Raw genomic sequence first — 17,008 nt, forward strand, 5'->3', positions numbered from 1 at the left:
AGGCAAGTGGTGGTGGCAGCAGGAGACTGACTGGAATTGCAGATGGAGGAGGCAAACTGACCTGGAGATCCAGAGGCTGAGGAGACACACAGGGCGAGATGCAGATAAGTCCACAAAAAACATGGCAACATGTAGAGCAAAAGACACTGACCAGGATTTTACGGCAGGAGTGCTTAGTAGATGAGTACCGGGTGATGTATCGTTGCAGAGACCAACCAGCTACAAACGCACACTGACAGGCAGAGACAAAAGAGGGAAAAACACCAAACGCCAAAGAAAAACATCACCATGAAATTGTAACTTTCAATGTGTTTGTGACAACATAGAAAGATTTCTGAAAACAGGTTTAGGGACCTAAGTTTTTTAATCCTGGACTGGGGAAATTTTGATTTCTGTTTTCCAGTTGACTCGGTTACTATGGTAACTGGCTGGGAACCTAACCTGGGTTTCTTCAAGAAACCTGGATTTTCTCCTGACTCCTCGTCCTTACAGAGCCAGAGACAGCTGCCTATAGAAATATTCTAGAGAGATGTATATAATGCAAATGGTTCTTTTTTTCTCATCATTGAATGTTCTTTAGTTAGGGATCCTGTCCTCACCTTAAATTTGCTAACCTCATTTCAACCTCATTTCAAACTGGAAAGCTCTCTTATTGTCACATGTAGCCCCCTGAAAAAATACACAACAGGGAAGAGATACAGTGGAACACCAGTGAGTCACATTGGGGCGGGGCCTTTCACGACACAGCAGCAAGTAACATGACAGCACCTGTATCGAGACAAGAGGCAAGTATGCCACAAAACAAGAAAGGAAGAAGAAACTGAACAGAGAAAATAATTAGCACTCTCATTGGACTTGGCAACACTTCATGTTTGAGCATCAATGGCTGAGAAAAAATGTACAACATTTAAATTTATTTCCTCAAATGTTGTAATTCTTAAAGACAAAGGTGATTATATCTAATTAAACAGTTATGTGAACACATCACGTTAAAACACATTTGCTCAATGTGATCGAGAAGATGAAAGCTAAGCTATACTGTGGAACTTCAACCTAGTCGCAAATAGTTACAAGTTTACAAAAAAGTCCAGAACCAAAATAGCTTTAACCATCAGAATTTCTCAAGATATCTACAAATACTTCCCAATATTGAGCAAATAACAAAAACAATTTGGATATAATTATAGAAACAGTTTCTTAAAGTATATAAATTTGATTTTGGCAAGAAATAACATTTTACTCTGATGAAAAAACACACCCCTCGTAAAAAAACTAATTCCTAACAATGTAACGATGGAACGTTAGTCAACACAACGAGGAATATGCTGCTTGGAGTTAAACTCAGTGCTGGGGGGACATCTGGCCAAAGCCTCAAGCCAGGCTAACCTTCCTCATTAAGTCCCCTATGATACTCCCTAAGCCCACCAACCTGTGTCAGTGGTATTGCCCCAACAACAACTCCCAGGTCTGAATTGCCACAAACCCAAGACCCCAGCACATTCTGAAACTAGCTGAAGTCCTTGAGGCATGTAGGCTGGTGGCGACTAAACACCATCCATCAACACCACAGCAGCTGATAAGAGTATTGGTCAACCGCATATCTGCGTGACAATAATCTGTCAGTCCAGAGTGGAGAGAAAGGACCAGGAAATGATTAGCAATGAACTTCAGGTACAGGGAAACATCCCGCTGAACTAACCGGGCTCACAAATCATTTGAAGATTGATGAACGTGATGAAAATTCTGCTTCTGTGGTACCATGTGTTGCACTTTAACAGCTCTGTTGTGTATTTGTAGTGGTGTTCTAGTATTGATGAATAGTGGCTCCTAGCTGGCACCATTGGAGGTGGGTCAGGAAGCAATACTCAGCAGGGAGCCTGTTATCCATACTTACATCTTTCCAAACATTAGAGGATCTCTGTTCCATGTCTTCCCCTGTTTGTAAGTCAGACCAGATATTTTAATTTTAATAAAAAGAACGTGAAGCATATATTGCTGACTTATAATGATGAAAGTGGAAGCTGCTTCTGCTCAGTAGACTGGGAGGACAGGAGTGCCATGGTTACTGCCTTTAAGCCCATAAACAGCTTTCAATTGAAATTTCCCTCTAAAGTCTTTGTGGGTGTGACACCATGAGGAAAAGATCCAATTATAGAAGAGAAGATTGATCCCTAATGGCTCTATTAATCGACTCTATTAAAATGTTCTTCACTGAGTTTTTTTTTAACCTTTGAGTCATGGTGATGATATCTGCTGCAACGAAAACTCCACGTATCAACCTGAAAATAATCACTTTCACTTCATGAACTCAATTCCATGGTAAAGGTAAAAAGGATGATGTGATGAGGATGAAAGCTGCTCTGAATCCCAGCCAATGTGTAGATTAAGAGTTTACATTCAGATTTGTTGAGGTTCAGAGTAACCAGACAGCATCTTTGATGAGACAGAAGTGAAAACCATCCTTGAGCCCTTCATCCTGATGTGGGTTTTGACACGTGAACTACTGTCATCATTACTGCGACCAAACTGTGAGGTCATAATAAACTGCTGACAGGTGAGCCTGTAGCCACCTGTCATTTACCACTTAGAAAGAAAAAAGCTTTCTGCTTCTCCCTTTTATATCCCCTCTTCTTTCTTGATCTTCAGCTGTTGGATGATTTGAATGCGTCTGATTTTCAGGCTAAGTGAACCATTTTCCTCCTATATCCAGATAAACATCTATTCCTTAAAAAAGTAAAAATGTAAACATTTACAGAAACTTATATTTATCTACGTCTCAATGCAACCATGCCGGTTTATATCAAATAGTTTCATATGAAAACACACTCTGTGCTGCCAGCTGTTAATTAGCTTTAATAGTCCAAACAAACCTGGGTTCATTATTATCATTATTGAGCTGTGGTTAAAACAATTGAGTGGAGGCGTTGTCAGTACAAAATGTTATTGTTTGCTACAAACCCGTTTTTGGAGTTTGCCTATTGTTTTAAAGCATAGTGTGCATATCATCAAGCTTGGCAGGAATCTGAGTAGCTTCTTAAGTGCTTCTCTGGGGTGTATATATAGACATAGGTGATGAATGTGAGAGGCAGAACACCTGGAAACAGAGTTCACTTGAAGGCATCATGGCATCCACACTGGTGCTCCTGATCCCACTGCTTGTCCCACTGGTGTCTGCATCTCACCACTATGGGGGAACTGTGACTTTTGCCTACAAAGGAAGACACCCTGATGGATCACATAAGGTGAGTCATCATACACAATCTCATCACCTATAACCTTCATTGCTGTTGTTTCTGATTTGTATTATCCTGATTATCCTTATTAAGTCCAAACACTTTTATATTCGTTGTCTATTTATCTTTCCACTCATCTTTGAGTAAACTAAAAAGCCTACGCTGAATGTATCTGAATGAATTATTGTCATTACTTTGACTTTGTAAGAGATTATCAAGGCAAATCCTCAAGAATCTAATAAATAATCAATGGTATGTTTTTGAGTTCACTTGGGGGACAAATGGAAGTAAGAATGCAAATACATGCAAATGTATTGATGCTTTGCTTTGAGAAGAAATCTAGAATAAGGTTAAATGTTTATTTTTTTCTTCTATTTTTATGCTTCAGTTCAGATTGAGCTCTTCGTGATTTTTCCTCCAAATCACAAGTGATGTACGGCTGTTGCTAGAATTACTTTTAATATTACGTCTAATCTTATCTTGGAAAAGATGAGCTATTTTGCAATTAAATTGGAAAGCATTACACAGTCAGGGCAGTGAAATATCTCTAACCGCACAACTGCTGTATTGATCTTCATCCACAGGTGGTCATTCGCAATCAAGGCCACTTTGATGGGTGCAATAGCTTCCACAATTATCAGTGTGTAAGCAGGAACTGTGGTGTGGACGTCAAAATTAGGAATGGTTCCGTTGACACCAGCGACGATGGATTGTGTCAGAATGAAAGAGTTGTGACGAAAAAACTCTGGAGCAACTTGCCCTTTCAAGAGAGGTGGGTCTTTGTTCAGTTTGTTGAATTTCACACAACTATACCTGCAGTATTTTAAAGGTGTTCTTTCCACACATATCAGGGCAGATAGCTGTTGTTGGGAAAAGACGCGCCACGGGGATAACAACCGCTGGAAGCTAATGACTTCAGTGGATCTGGGAACGAGATCTGACACCGGAAAGCCGAACAAATCCCCAGAAATTTCAGTTCTACGTCTCCTGCGGTACGTCTCCTGTAGTTGCCACGAAAGTACTAACCTCAGCAAAGCAAACCAGAAACTGGCATTTGAGAACATCATTGATCATCATTCATTCATGTGTCTAATGTAGAGTTCCTCAGAACTGCCCACGAACGTACCACCTGATGTCTTCTGATCTCGACGATGACCAAGTTCGATGCCGATATGGAAAACGCAAAGTTTCAGAGTGCGGCTCATGCAACCAGCCTTCAGGCTTCCACTTGGATCAGGTTAGTTGCAGGATGAATTTCCACGACTTTACATGTTAATGGATGAATGTTTGCCTCTCTGAACAACTAAATCTTTGCATTTTTAGGACTCCTGCAAATTGCACTACCTCAACGCCAGTGCTGACCCCAGAATCTTTGGATTTGAGTTGGTGGTGGAGGATTTCCCACAAAGGCACATCACTCTGACCTACTCAGACGGGACCGTATCCTACAAGTCTCCACTGCCTAAGTGGAGAAGTAAGAGACAGGCCAGCAACACAGCGCTAAGATACCACGGACCACCACAGCCAACTACAACCACCGCACAAACAACAACCACCGCACAAACTACAACCACCGCACAAACTACAACCACCACACCAACTACAACCACACCAACGACAACCACACCAACTACAACCACACCAACGACAACCACACCAACTACAACCACACCAACGACAACCACACCAACGACAACCACACCAACTACAACCACACCAACGACAACCACACCAACAACTACAACCACCACACCAACGACAACCACACCAACAACAACCACACCAACTACAACCACACTAACTACAACAACATCCACTGCACCAACTACAACATATACCCCCACTGGTCCTCTCAGCCAACTGCCAATGCAGTTTGCTTTCCTTGGTAAGTCAGATTTTATTTGCCCTCATACAGGTCCGACAATATTTTTCGAAGAGTCAATCTGTTACATGTTATTGTTTACGAAAATAAATCTTTTGTTCATGTTGGACCGTCTTGACGTGATGTTGCATTAGCTGTAGCCATCCCTTTAAAAATATTCCGATCCAGAACCCAAATCCATACAAAAGTTAGATCAAAAACCTCATTTGCTTCTCCATCATGAATTTTCACTTTAGAGAACATACGTTATTTTGTCTTTAACAGATCTGAAAAGGATTATTTATGGTTATGATGTAGGGAGGCTTTTTCAATGCAGTGTACTCACAGCTATTGATTATGTATTGCACACTAACTTTTTAACTCCAGTGGACCCTCCTGCTCCCTCTTGTGAGGAGGGGCTCTACCTGCCAAAGTTCATCAGCCCCACACCTCTGAATGGAGAACGCATGTACGCAGAGATCAACAAAGAGCTGGAGATCAAAGTCAAAGCGAAGGTTCGTTACGGAAGGTAAGTGAGACTCAACCTGATCTGTGGCGTCTGTATTAACAAAATGTTGTCATCATATCAGCCAGTTTGATAACAACAGTCAGAACAAAGACGAATCTGGTTTCTTTCTCTGTCATACAGATTGCGTGACATCATGATCAGTGGACCGCTGAATACCAGCACACACAGGAACACAAATGACGAATTTGTCATTAGGTGGACGCCTCAACCAGATGACCTGGGAGATTATCACCCAATCTGCTTTGCTGTAGAATCACAGTGAGTCTGGGTTCATATTTTCTTTGACAAATCAGTGAAAATGTGTGTCAGAAGCCACGATTTAACATTTTGACTTATTCGTAGGGTTTACACATATCACCACTACTACTACTCCCCTACAACTCCTCCTCCACAGTGAGTAACATTGGTCTGTTTATTTTCTTAAAAAATGGATTGAAAGGCTTCAGTCATCTGGATTTTCAATTAACACCTTAACTCTCTGTGCTCACCAATGCTCTTCAGGGCTGACATCTATCAGTCAAAGATGAGGTGTGTTCTGGTGAATGTCAAGTCAAAGGATGGTGAGTCTTAGGAATACATCGGTGTCAACAGTTGGTTATCTAACCACGACTCTAAAAAAAAAAGATAAATAGCAACATTTACATGTACCCATAAAATGGAATACATACAATTAATAATGCTAAGTTCAGATTTGTAAAAATACTGATAAATATATCCGAACAACTATGTCTTTTGCTTTTCATTCCAGTGAATTTGGATGTGATCTGCAATGAGACTTCAATGACAGTACATGTTGATAGAGCATCATTGCATGGCATCACTGAGGATCATCTGCGGCTCAATGATCCCTCCAACACCGCCTGCAGCCTGCAGACGCACTCCAACAGTTCCCACATCACTGCTGTTATTCCCCTCAATGCTTGTGGCACACAGATTGAGGTAACCAGGACGGTTTTGTCGTGTTTTCGGTGTTACTGTTTGTTTTTATTCGCTGCATGAAGACTTACTACGTAACTTTAATACTTTGCAGGAAGATGGTGACAACCTCTTGTTCAGAAATGAGTTGTCCCTGGTGGACAAAAGCACAGACCTGATCACCAGGAAGCACCAGCTAGAGATCCAGTTCTGCTGCCAGTACCCAAAACGTGGAAATGTGACACTGGGATTCACGGCACACAGGAAGAACGTCACGGTGTTGGAGAAAGGTTATGGCACATTCACCTACGAGTTTGAGTTCTACCCTGACAACCAGTACCAAAAAAGGATAGATCCCAGTGCATACCCTCTGGAGTTCTACTTGAAGAGCAGGATCTACATGCAGATTGAGGCCACCTCTTCACTCAACAACACTGAGCTGTTTATCGACTCCTGCAGAGCTTCACCATATGATAACGCCAACTACCAATCAACCTACCCCATCATTGAAAATGGGTATGAAAACTTCCTCTAGTGGCAACAAAGCAAATCAATATTTGGAAAGAGAGCTGGAAAAGCATTTCAGTGATATGCAGCTGGACAAAAAATATCCTTAGAGTTCAGGGTTAATGATCCTTTCTCTTCCTGCTCTGACTAGGTGTACAGTGGACCCAACTGTCGAAATCTACCACCCCCAACACAACAAACAGTTCAGGTTCAGCATGGAGGCCTTCAAGTTCATCGGACAGCACGATCAGGTGAGCGTGGAATGCTGGATCATGGAATTAGCTTTGAATTGTAAATCAGCCAAGATAAGATGGACAGCTGAAATGAAAACATTATAAAAGACACGAGAGTTGAGGTATTTGTGTCAAAGAGAATAAAAGCATTTTGCAAGAAAAGGTGGAACTATTCCACAACAGTATGTCTGCTGTTATAGTGACAGCATGTCTTTCTTTGTTTAGGTTTTCATCACCTGTTCAGTCATGATGTGTGAGGCAAAGAACCCCCACACCCGGGCCGCACAGGGATGCATCAACTCCACAAGCGTTCACTACGTCCACCACCACCACAGAAAGAGAGAGGCTGTCATCCAGAGTGGAAACCACTACATTTCCCAGGGGCCCCTGCGCCTAAGAAGATCAGCAGAGGAGCTTGGGGCCAGGGGTATGAGAACAGGAAGAGTTTTCTTAGCAGCACACCTACTTTGCTTGAATACCAATTAGACTTTAAACAAAACTGAATGAAATTGTTTCTGTTTTCTCCAGTGACCAACCTGAACCTGAACCTGAACATGGTATTCATCGCTGGATGTCTTCTTGCAGCTGTTGGAATGATCTGCGGAGTGGTGCTGTACAAATCTAAAATGCTGAAGTCCAAATATCAAACTCTCATTGAAAGTTAAAGGTTGAGCAGCATTTGCACTTTTCAGCGATTGCTAGGTCCCAAGTCATAGGCTGAGAGTAGAAATCCTTATTGTGATTCTTTTTCCATTTGTCCTTTCTCATGTATATTTAATTTAACTAATATTGACATCCTGTTTATTCATGAAATAATATAATCAACTAGTAGTGCAGCTTCTTGATGATTGTTCAGTGTGGGATTCTCATTAGCTTCATTATTGCTTTTACTTGTATGCAGCAGAAGACTTAACTTAAATATAATATTCTTGCTTCATGAAACAATAAAAATGGACGCAGAATGGATGAAAAATATTTTTTGCTAATGATCGTCTAACACAAAGAAATGCAGGTATTTGTCCCATTTCTAATAATGTATTAGTGAACCTCAGTGCTTTTCAGAGTAACTGTTTGTCTGTCAGATGTAGGCAAATGTAAAGAACTACTCAGCAGCCAGCAAACTGCCAGATTCACTGCGTGGGCTCTGCATGACAAAATAAAGCTCTTTGAATAATTTCCTGAAGTCTGGTTTGGACTCCCTTCTTCCTCCATTTTATATTTACAGCATTATCATAAGACTGCCTTTAAGAGTTTTCAAAGGGGATGTCAAGCTCCTCAAGTCTCTTTAGAATGGGCATCAGGAGGCTTCCTTCAAGTTCATCCAAAGTCATTTGAATGGTTTTATTTCATTGACCGTGGTGTCCAGAGGTGGACAGAGTACACAACTTCAGTAAAAGTACAGATACTTCCTGTCAAATATTACTCCAATACAAGTAAAAGTAGCTTCGTCAAAATATTACTAAAGTAAAAGTACAAAATTATTTGCTTCAAGAAATTACTCAAGTAAAAGTATAAAAAAAAAATACAGGAAAGGAAAGTAGCTTAATTGTCATGATACAATACACTGATGTGATTCTGCTACAGACATGTTTATCAAACATACCTTCAGTTAAAGAGGCCCTAAAGAACCGATCCAGTCTCTAGTCTCTGGAGGGATCCGGTCCAGTCCAGAGGTCTCCATCTCCGGTCCTGGAGGGCCACTGTCCTGCAGGTTTTAGATGTTTCTGGCTCCAACACACCTGATTCAAAGGATCAGCTCATCATTGAGCTCTGCTGAAGTCTGATCAGGAGTCACTCATTTGAATCAGGAAACATCCAGGACCAGATATGGAGACCTCTAATTTCTCACACAGGAGAGGAGAGGCGGAGGAGTTGAACACATGGACCGGCTTTATTCAGCTCTTTTCTTCCTTCAACATCACAACACAGTACTTTTAGGAGTTTCATCACACTGACTATGTGTTACTTATCACACCATTCACCGGAGAGAGGCAGAAACACGCTTCTCTGCAAGCGTGCACACAACACAACATGGCTACGTGCTGACCACGTCACACATTACCCACAAGATGGTACACTGCTTCTGATAAACCATTTTATCCTTTAGGGATTTTGAGCTTGACATGCACAGACAAAGGCAAGAGCAGTTTTATTGTATTTATTACCAAAAGCAGGACTTAGTGAAAAAGGCAAGTGGTGGTGGCAGCAGGAGACTGACTGGAATTGCAGATGGAGGAGGCAAACTGACCTGGAGATCCAGAGGCTGAGGAGACACACAGGGCGAGATGCAGATAAGTCCACAAAAAACATGGCAACATGTAGAGCAAAAGACACTGACCAGGATTTTACGGCAGGAGTGCTTAGTAGATGAGTACCGGGTGATGTATCGTTGCAGAGACCAACCAGCTACAAACGCACACTGACAGGCAGAGACAAAAGAGGGAAAAACACCAAACGCCAAAGAAAAACATCACCATGAAATTGTAACTTTCAATGTGTTTGTGACAACATAGAAAGATTTCTGAAAACAGGTTTAGGGACCTAAGTTTTTTAATCCTGGACTGGGGAAATTTTGATTTCTGTTTTCCAGTTGACTCGGTTACTATGGTAACTGGCTGGGAACCTAACCTGGGTTTCTTCAAGAAACCTGGATTTTCTCCTGACTCCTCGTCCTTACAGAGCCAGAGACAGCTGCCTATAGAAATATTCTAGAGAGATGTATATAATGCAAATGGTTCTTTTTTTCTGATCATTGAATGTCCTTTAGTAAGGGATCCTGTAGAGGAAAAGGTTGCAATTTCCCACTGTGTTTAATTTACGTTAAATAAGTCAGCCAGTCAAAGTATGGACTTTCTCTCTCACTGCAGCTGTGTTACCTTTTTCCCCAAAGTCCATCCAAACTCACCTTAAATTTGCTAACCTCATTTCAACCTCATTTCAAACTGGAAAGCTCTCTTATTGTCACATGTAGCCCCCTGAAAAAGTATACAAAGAAAGAATGCAGGAGCAATTTACAAACAGGACGAAGTCAATCAGCGGCAGCACACGCTAAATACACAACAGGGAAGAGATACAGTGGAACACCAGTGAGTCACATTGGGGCGGGGCCTTTCACGACACAGCAGCAAGTAACATGACAGCACCTGTATCGAGACAAGAGGCAAGTATGCCACAAAACAAGAAAGGAAGAAGAAACTGAACAGAGAAAATAATTAGCACTCTCATTGGACTTGGCAACACTTCATGTTTGAGCATCAATGGCTGAGAAAAAATGTACAACATTTAAATTTATTTCCTCAAATGTTGTCATTCTTAAAGACAAAGGTGATTATATCTAATTAAACAGTTATGTGAACACATCACGTTAAAACACATTTGCTCAATGTGATCGAGAAGATGAAAGCTAAGCTATACTGTGGAACTTCAACCTAGTCGCAAATAGTTACAAGTTTACAAAAAAGTCCAGAACCAAAATAGCTTTAACCATCAGAATTTCTCAAGATATCTACAAATAAGTCCCAATATTGAGCAAATAACAAAAACAATTTGGATATAATTATAAAAACAGTATATAAATTTGATTTTGGCAAGAAATAACATTTTACTGAAAAAACACACCCCTCGTAAAAAAACAAATTCCTAACAATATAACGATGGAACGTTAGTCAACACAACGAGGAATATGCTGCTTGGAGTTAAACTCAGTGCTGGGGGGACATCTGGCCAAAGCCTCAAGCCAGGCTAACCTTCCTCATTAAGTCCCCTATGATACTCCCTAAGCCCACCAACCTGTGTCAGTGGTATTGCCCCAACAAAAACTCCCAGGTCTGAATTGCCACAAACCCAAGACCCCAGCACATTCTGAAACTAGCTGAAGTCCTTGAGGCATGTAGGCTGGTGGCGACTAAACACCATCCATCAACACCACAGCAGCTGATAAGAGTATTGGTCAACCGCATATCTGCGTGACAATAATCTGTCAGTCCAGAGTGGAGAGAAAGGACCAGGAAATGATTAGCAATGAACTTCAGGTACAGGGAAACATCCTGCTGAACTAACCGGGCTCACAAATCATTTGAAGATTGATGAACGTGATGAAAATTCTGCTTCTGTGGTACCATGTGTTGCACTTTAACAGCTCTGTTGTGTATTTGTAGTGGTGTTCTAGTATTGATGAATAGTGGCTCCTAGCTGGCACCATTGGAGGTGGGTCAGGAAGCAATAATCAGCAGGGAGCCTGTTATCCATACTTACATCTTTCCAAACATTAGAGGATCTCTGTTGTCATAGTTAAAATGATGAAAATATTCAATTCACAAATAACAGGAACACCATTAACTGCTGCTTTCCCTTGACAATCGAACACATGTATAGTTGACCTGTAGCCCCTTCTCACTGTCCACTTTTGGAAACCACAAGGTTTCTGCTTCTCCCTTTTATCTCCACTCTTCTTTTTTTTTGTCTTTGGCTGTTGTATGAGAATTGAGTTGATTTCAGGTTATAAATGAACCATTTTCTTGCTATAACCAGATAAACATTTATAAATAAATAAATAAATAAATAAATAAATAAATAAATAAATAAATAAATAAATAAACGTTTACAGAAACTTTTATTTACATATCTCTCAATGCAACCATGCGAGTTTATATCAAATATTTAGTTTAGTACTGTTGGGCTGAAAACTCACTCTGTGCTGCCAGCTGTTAATTAGCTTTAATAGTACATTCAAATCTGGCTTCATTATTGAGGTATGCGATGTGCTTGAAACAATTAAGTTGAGGTGTTATGTTAAAACCAGTTTTGTTTTCCTATTGTTTTAAAGCATTGTATCACCGGGAATCCCTTGGTTCCTGCTGTCTCTTTTGTTCACAAGATTATATTATTTTTGGCATCCTCCATCGAGAGAAAACGTGTTCAAGAGAGAACTTCTTTGTTTAGATCCATCTTAAAGATGATTAATATATATTCTATGTAGCTACTGCATGAAGCTCTGCTTTGAATGTGAAGAAGACATTAGTACAAGATGTGAATTGTTGATGGAATTATGTATTTTTATACTGTTAATAAGTTGATTAAAAAGAAAAAAGAAAATCTGCAGTTCTGGTACTATTCCGCAACTTAGTGTTATGCCCAGAAAAATGTGTTAAGTGAATTTAATAATTTTTTGTCCTGTGACTTCCTGTTTTATTCTGAGATCAAACTCTCCTCTCGATCCAGGCAACCTGTGTTTTCCGGCCTGCTCCCCATGACCTGGTGCATTTATCGGCTGGGTTTGGGTGTGGGTGAGAGAACCAGATTTGTAGTTCATTGAGTTCCATTTTTGTTTCTGGTTCATAGTATCGGTTTTTCACAGAGTGATTTTCAGATGGTTATTTTGTAGCCATAGTTTTTCCTCACTTTGAGTGATTTAGATTTCACGTTGCCTTTTTAATAATCAATAGTTTTGTTTGGAACTTTGTGTCTCGAGACGTGCATTTGGGTTCAGGTCCATTGTTCAGTCGTGACACTTAGATGTGACGTCAACAAGCGCAGTCCCTCTACCGTTGGAGTCCGGCTCCAACATCGTCAGTCCACAGGAAGAAAGAAATATTTTTACCACCTTGTATAAACAAAACAAACAAACTTATAGTCTGGACCTGAAACGTGAAGCCAGTTCTCAAGAACTTTAAACTTGCATTCCATCCAATGGCCACTAGGGGGAGCTCTTTAAATGCATCAGATTTTTTGATGCTCATATGAGGTGTGTGCATGCTTGTCTGTATATAAATGTATATGGAGCCATATATTTATCTTACTGGCACATTCATTTATTGCTAATTTGTCCTTATTTGTATGTTATGCACCTTTTAAGACTCATTTCCTTAATAAACCATCTTAAGTTGCACCTTCCAATTAATTTTTTTGTTCTGCCTACAATGGCAATAAATAAGTATGAAGTTAGGGGAAATTAGGGGTCTTTACAGCTGTATGTGGACTAATTATAGTTGTGTGTGTGCGTGGTTGTGGTCTACTGGAGACGAGTGAGCTGTTGTAAAAGTCTTTCACACACCTTGGTTAGTGTTAGCGACACAGCTTTCCGCTGAAAGCTCTGCAGGGCAGTGATTGAGTCAGGCGAGGGTGAAAATCGATTTTCATTACGGATGACAGCTGAAGCATCATCCTCCTCCCGTCCACCACCTCCACTGGGTCAGAGAGGTAGTTTTTTCCAATGGGGTTGTCCAGTAAAGTAAAGGTCAGACTTGAGATCAAGGCGAAAAATTATGTAATAATTACATTACAAGATACAGCGGGAAATAAAATTCTATTTGCAGGTTGAATATCGCCTCATGCAACATTACCAAGATAAACATTGATATATACACACTGAATCCTTCCTTTATGTTTTTTTTTTTTTTTTTTGTATCTTGAGTTCAACTGTATGGTCTCTGAAGACTATGTGAAAACAACCCATCAGCAGTTACTGCACATCATTATTTCCCCGGCAAAACAACCCGCCACTGTCAAACTTTCATTAGAAATACATGTTTTGTTGTGCTAATGCACCACGAGATGGTGCATTAGCACCATCCTATGTATACTAATCCATCCTAATGCATGAGTCCTACATTACAACGTATTGTTTCAGCAGTAATTTCATCCGATCCAACATAAATTTTGTGATAAAGACGTTTGACTCATCAATCCACAATACCCCATGTTCTTCTGTTTGGGTGAACCAATAGTCCATTGGCATTGGGGTGGCATAAATATAAAACATGTCGTGGGAATCTAAAATATGTTTAATTCATGTTACGAGAAGGTATGTGTGAATTTATGCTTCGATTAATAAATTATTGTGATGAAACAGGTGAAACAGCTCGTTTGATTGAAGACAGTAATTTGTGACGAATAAAAAAAAAAGTCTTCTGTACTGTAATAAAAAGTCAATGCTTCGTCTTTGAACCTCTCGCCGGAGGGAGGAAGTGAGGCAGCTCCTGTTTTTCCCGTTTCCTCCTGCTGCCGTCCGGGACGCGCTGCCTTCCCTCGGAACAGCAGGCAGATGAGCGGCGCAGGCGACGCGGAGCCCACCATTGGCTGTCCCGACTGCCGAGGCTGGCAGGCAGTGGTGACAGGGAAGGACCGGACCGACGGACCTTTTCGGGTGGAAATACCGAGAGAAACACCGCGGCATCAGGCGGACACGAATGGAATTATAATTTTTTATTTGCGGCTTGGGTTTTCGTCAAACGGACCGAAACCTCGCTAAGGCTCAGGGTCGGCTTGAAGTTTTCTGACCGAGATGTGGTGACGCGACTCCACCGAACCGACGGGAAGCTAATGTTACTGCTAACGTAGCCGAAGCGCTAACGTTACTGGAAAGATTAATCACTTCGGCTGAGCTTCGGAGTCATATTTCAGAATTTTTTGACCCCCTTTTAGTTGTTTTCGATCATGTAAAATAAACAACTATGAGATGTTCTATCGCTTCGTCAACTTTTATACATAATAGAGATTATCCTCCGATAACCTGACGTTATCCAAGCTAACTTAGTATATGGAACTAGCAAGCGTTAGCCACCTAGCTGGCTAGTAGCTAACGTTTAAACTGACTTCAAGCCAAAGAACTCTGCTTCAAATTAGCTAACGCTAGCAAGGCTACAGCTGTTTCCACGTCACCTAACTATAACGTCATCTGTCTACCTGTTGTGTAATGTTATTTTCCTCAAGTTGAAGTTTATTATTGGGAATGTGTGTATGTTTCGAATAGCAAAGATATACACTTTACTTCCAAACTGAGATATGCAATCATCGAATCACCGGCTTACTTCTTGCTAGCTTGCTAACGTTTAGTTCGCCGGCCAAACTTGGAATAGTGCCCCCTGCTCACTTTATGTGGGGTCTGCTTTGAGGCCTTTAGGAAATTATCCCGCTTTTCTTCCGAGGATATATTTTTCCAGCCTTAATTTTGTCCCATCCTCTGAATGGAATTAACATCTCCTGAATAACTGTGGATATTTGTGAAGCTCGATGAGGTTGTGAGGCTCAGTTGGAGTACCTGGGAGTTGTTGACATTTACTTGGCACCATACAGTAACGTGGATTACAAAGGCGTTTGGAGTAACAGTATTCGTCAAAGGTGAGCTATGGATGTGTGAAAACGCTCAAGCTTCAGGTACATGTTGGAGTTATGTCAAATCGACCATTTGTATTTTTGGCTTTGTTGTGTGTGACTGAATCATAGTGGACAACAACGATTTCACAGTGTGGATGGACTTTTCCTTTGCAGGAAAGCGAAATGCTGAATACAGAAAAATTCAAGACCAAAGGTTATATTTATTAGATGTACACTTGCAATTCTAAGTGTAAGAACTTTGTCTGAAATTTAAAGGACTCACAAGCTGTGGTGCCCTCAGTCTTGAGTCTTTAAAGTCTTTAAGTCTACTTAACTGTCCTGCTTCCTGATCTTGGTCTGTCATCTTTACCTTTTGACATATCCTGTGTACACTCAGAGTTAAACTGGACCCACCATCTGTCACTCCCTCTTGTGGATGCTGAGTGACCCTCCCCCTCATAAACATTGTTGAGTCTGAGTAGCATGACCTCAATGTGGAGCGTGGGGATTATATTTTTCACTTGATATATTGGATAAAGTTTGACTCCTTCCAACAGAAACCACTTAAGATATCAAATATATTTGTAGTCAAGTGAAGATGAAAGTGTGACTTTTGGTTGGTTAATTTGAATGTAATGGTTGAACAGTGTAGTGGAACAGACTGTACTGAGCAGAGTGGCTTCTGAAAGCAAACAGATCTTGGCATATCTGGTGATGCAAAGAATAAAATGAAGGGGCAGCTCTGACTGCTGGTTACTTCCACTTGTTCTAATTTTTAAATTGTTGGTCCTTGTAGGTATGTTAAATCCAGCTCACATGATTCCTGGCTGTTTGTCTAGCAGTCTGTCTACAGGACCTAAGCCCCTTGGTGTGGAGAGTGGTTGTAATTGCTCAGACCTTCCTGCCCAGCTGCTGGTAGATCTAGCATTACTCAACAATCGCAGACAACAAGTTCCTTTAGTTGCCTGTGATTGCTTTAAGAGACTCAATGCTGTGATATTACTGAACAGTAGCACTGAATGTTTACGCTGGGCAAGTGTATTCTCGTAGCAGTTGGCCAATAGCAACTAATCAGTAATCAGGTTCTTTTTATCCTTCGACTAGTCAACATACTGTTGTCATATCTGCAAAGTATTTTGATTTAATCACCTGGGAAGTGTACTTTTTATTTTGCAGGCTGTCTATTTTATCTCAGCACTGTCACAGTCCTGCTTTAGAACATGAAATAATATTAAGCTATATATTTCAATTTTCAGATTGGTTTCAGGCATGGGTTATCAATATTATTTTTTCCCAACAAAATTAGGTGGTGGTACATTCAAAATTGTTTCTCTATCTTGCACAATGGTTGTTAAGGTGATCCATATTCTGTATGTAGTAGACAGTGAGGTTTCCAATACGAACACAGCTGTTTTTGAACAGGTTTAAAATTGCATATGATGTAATTAACGGATATCTGTTAGACCCCTCTCAAGGTGGTTTGAATTGAATTGTGTATGTTGTTCTCAACAAAAAAATTGAATGGTAAAGTGTCTTTCCAGAAAATAAATCTCAATCTAGATAGATGCCATAGCTCATTTTGCCTTAACCTCCAATTTGTTTATCCTCCTGCCATTTCCCTTGTTCCTCCTGTCAT

General features: G+C 40.6%; 3 protein-coding genes across 3 annotated transcripts in view; all 3 read left to right on the forward strand.

The window, feature by feature from the left end:
* Window positions 1-3,823: 3,823 nt before the first annotated feature.
* Window positions 3,824-5,034, forward strand: LOC115041207 (nuclear transcription factor Y subunit beta-like). Its single transcript, XM_029498536.1, has 5 exons — window positions 3,824-4,005; window positions 4,085-4,225; window positions 4,332-4,470; window positions 4,557-4,699; window positions 4,758-5,034. Exons 2-5 carry the CDS (start codon window positions 4,143-4,145, stop codon window positions 5,032-5,034), a joined length of 642 nt encoding a protein of 213 aa, XP_029354396.1. The 5' UTR covers window positions 3,824-4,005; window positions 4,085-4,142.
* On the forward strand, window positions 5,025-8,349 carry LOC115041448 (ZP domain-containing protein-like). The gene is made up of 9 exons (XM_029498890.1): window positions 5,025-5,118; window positions 5,482-5,623; window positions 5,744-5,881; window positions 6,125-6,183; window positions 6,372-6,562; window positions 6,654-7,054; window positions 7,197-7,296; window positions 7,504-7,705; window positions 7,807-8,349. Exons 1-9 carry the CDS (start codon window positions 5,100-5,102, stop codon window positions 7,941-7,943), a joined length of 1,389 nt encoding a protein of 462 aa, XP_029354750.1. The 5' UTR covers window positions 5,025-5,099; the 3' UTR covers window positions 7,944-8,349.
* A 5,953-nt stretch (window positions 8,350-14,302) lies between these two features.
* Window positions 14,303-17,008, forward strand: part of LOC115040786 (liprin-alpha-1-like) — a 50,059-nt gene continuing 47,353 nt past the window's right edge. Inside the window, exon 1 of the mRNA XM_029497816.1 lies at window positions 14,303-15,396. The gene's annotated coding sequence lies outside the window, so the exon portion shown is untranslated. The remainder of the gene's footprint in view (window positions 15,397-17,008) is intronic.

Source organism: Echeneis naucrates, chromosome 3, assembly GCF_900963305.1.
Source record: "Echeneis naucrates chromosome 3, fEcheNa1.1, whole genome shotgun sequence".
NCBI lineage: Eukaryota > Metazoa > Chordata > Actinopteri > Carangiformes > Echeneidae > Echeneis > Echeneis naucrates.

Coding starts and splice junctions, on each gene's coding strand:
- LOC115041448 (XM_029498890.1), top strand. Junction 5,882..6,124: donor TGCTTTGCTGTAGAATCACA/GTGAGTCTGGGT, acceptor AATGCTCTTCAG/GGCTGACATCTATCAGTCAA. Junction 7,297..7,503: donor TCATCGGACAGCACGATCAG/GTGAGCGTGGAA, acceptor TTCTTTGTTTAG/GTTTTCATCACCTGTTCAGT.
- LOC115041207 (XM_029498536.1), top strand. CDS start 4,143: ATGACTTCAGTGGATCTGGGAACGAGATCTGACACCGGAAAGCCGAAC. Junction 4,226..4,331: donor TCAGTTCTACGTCTCCTGCG/GTACGTCTCCTG, acceptor TGTCTAATGTAG/AGTTCCTCAGAACTGCCCAC. Junction 4,700..4,757: donor TACAAGTCTCCACTGCCTAA/GTGGAGAAGTAA, acceptor GGACCACCACAG/CCAACTACAACCACCGCACA.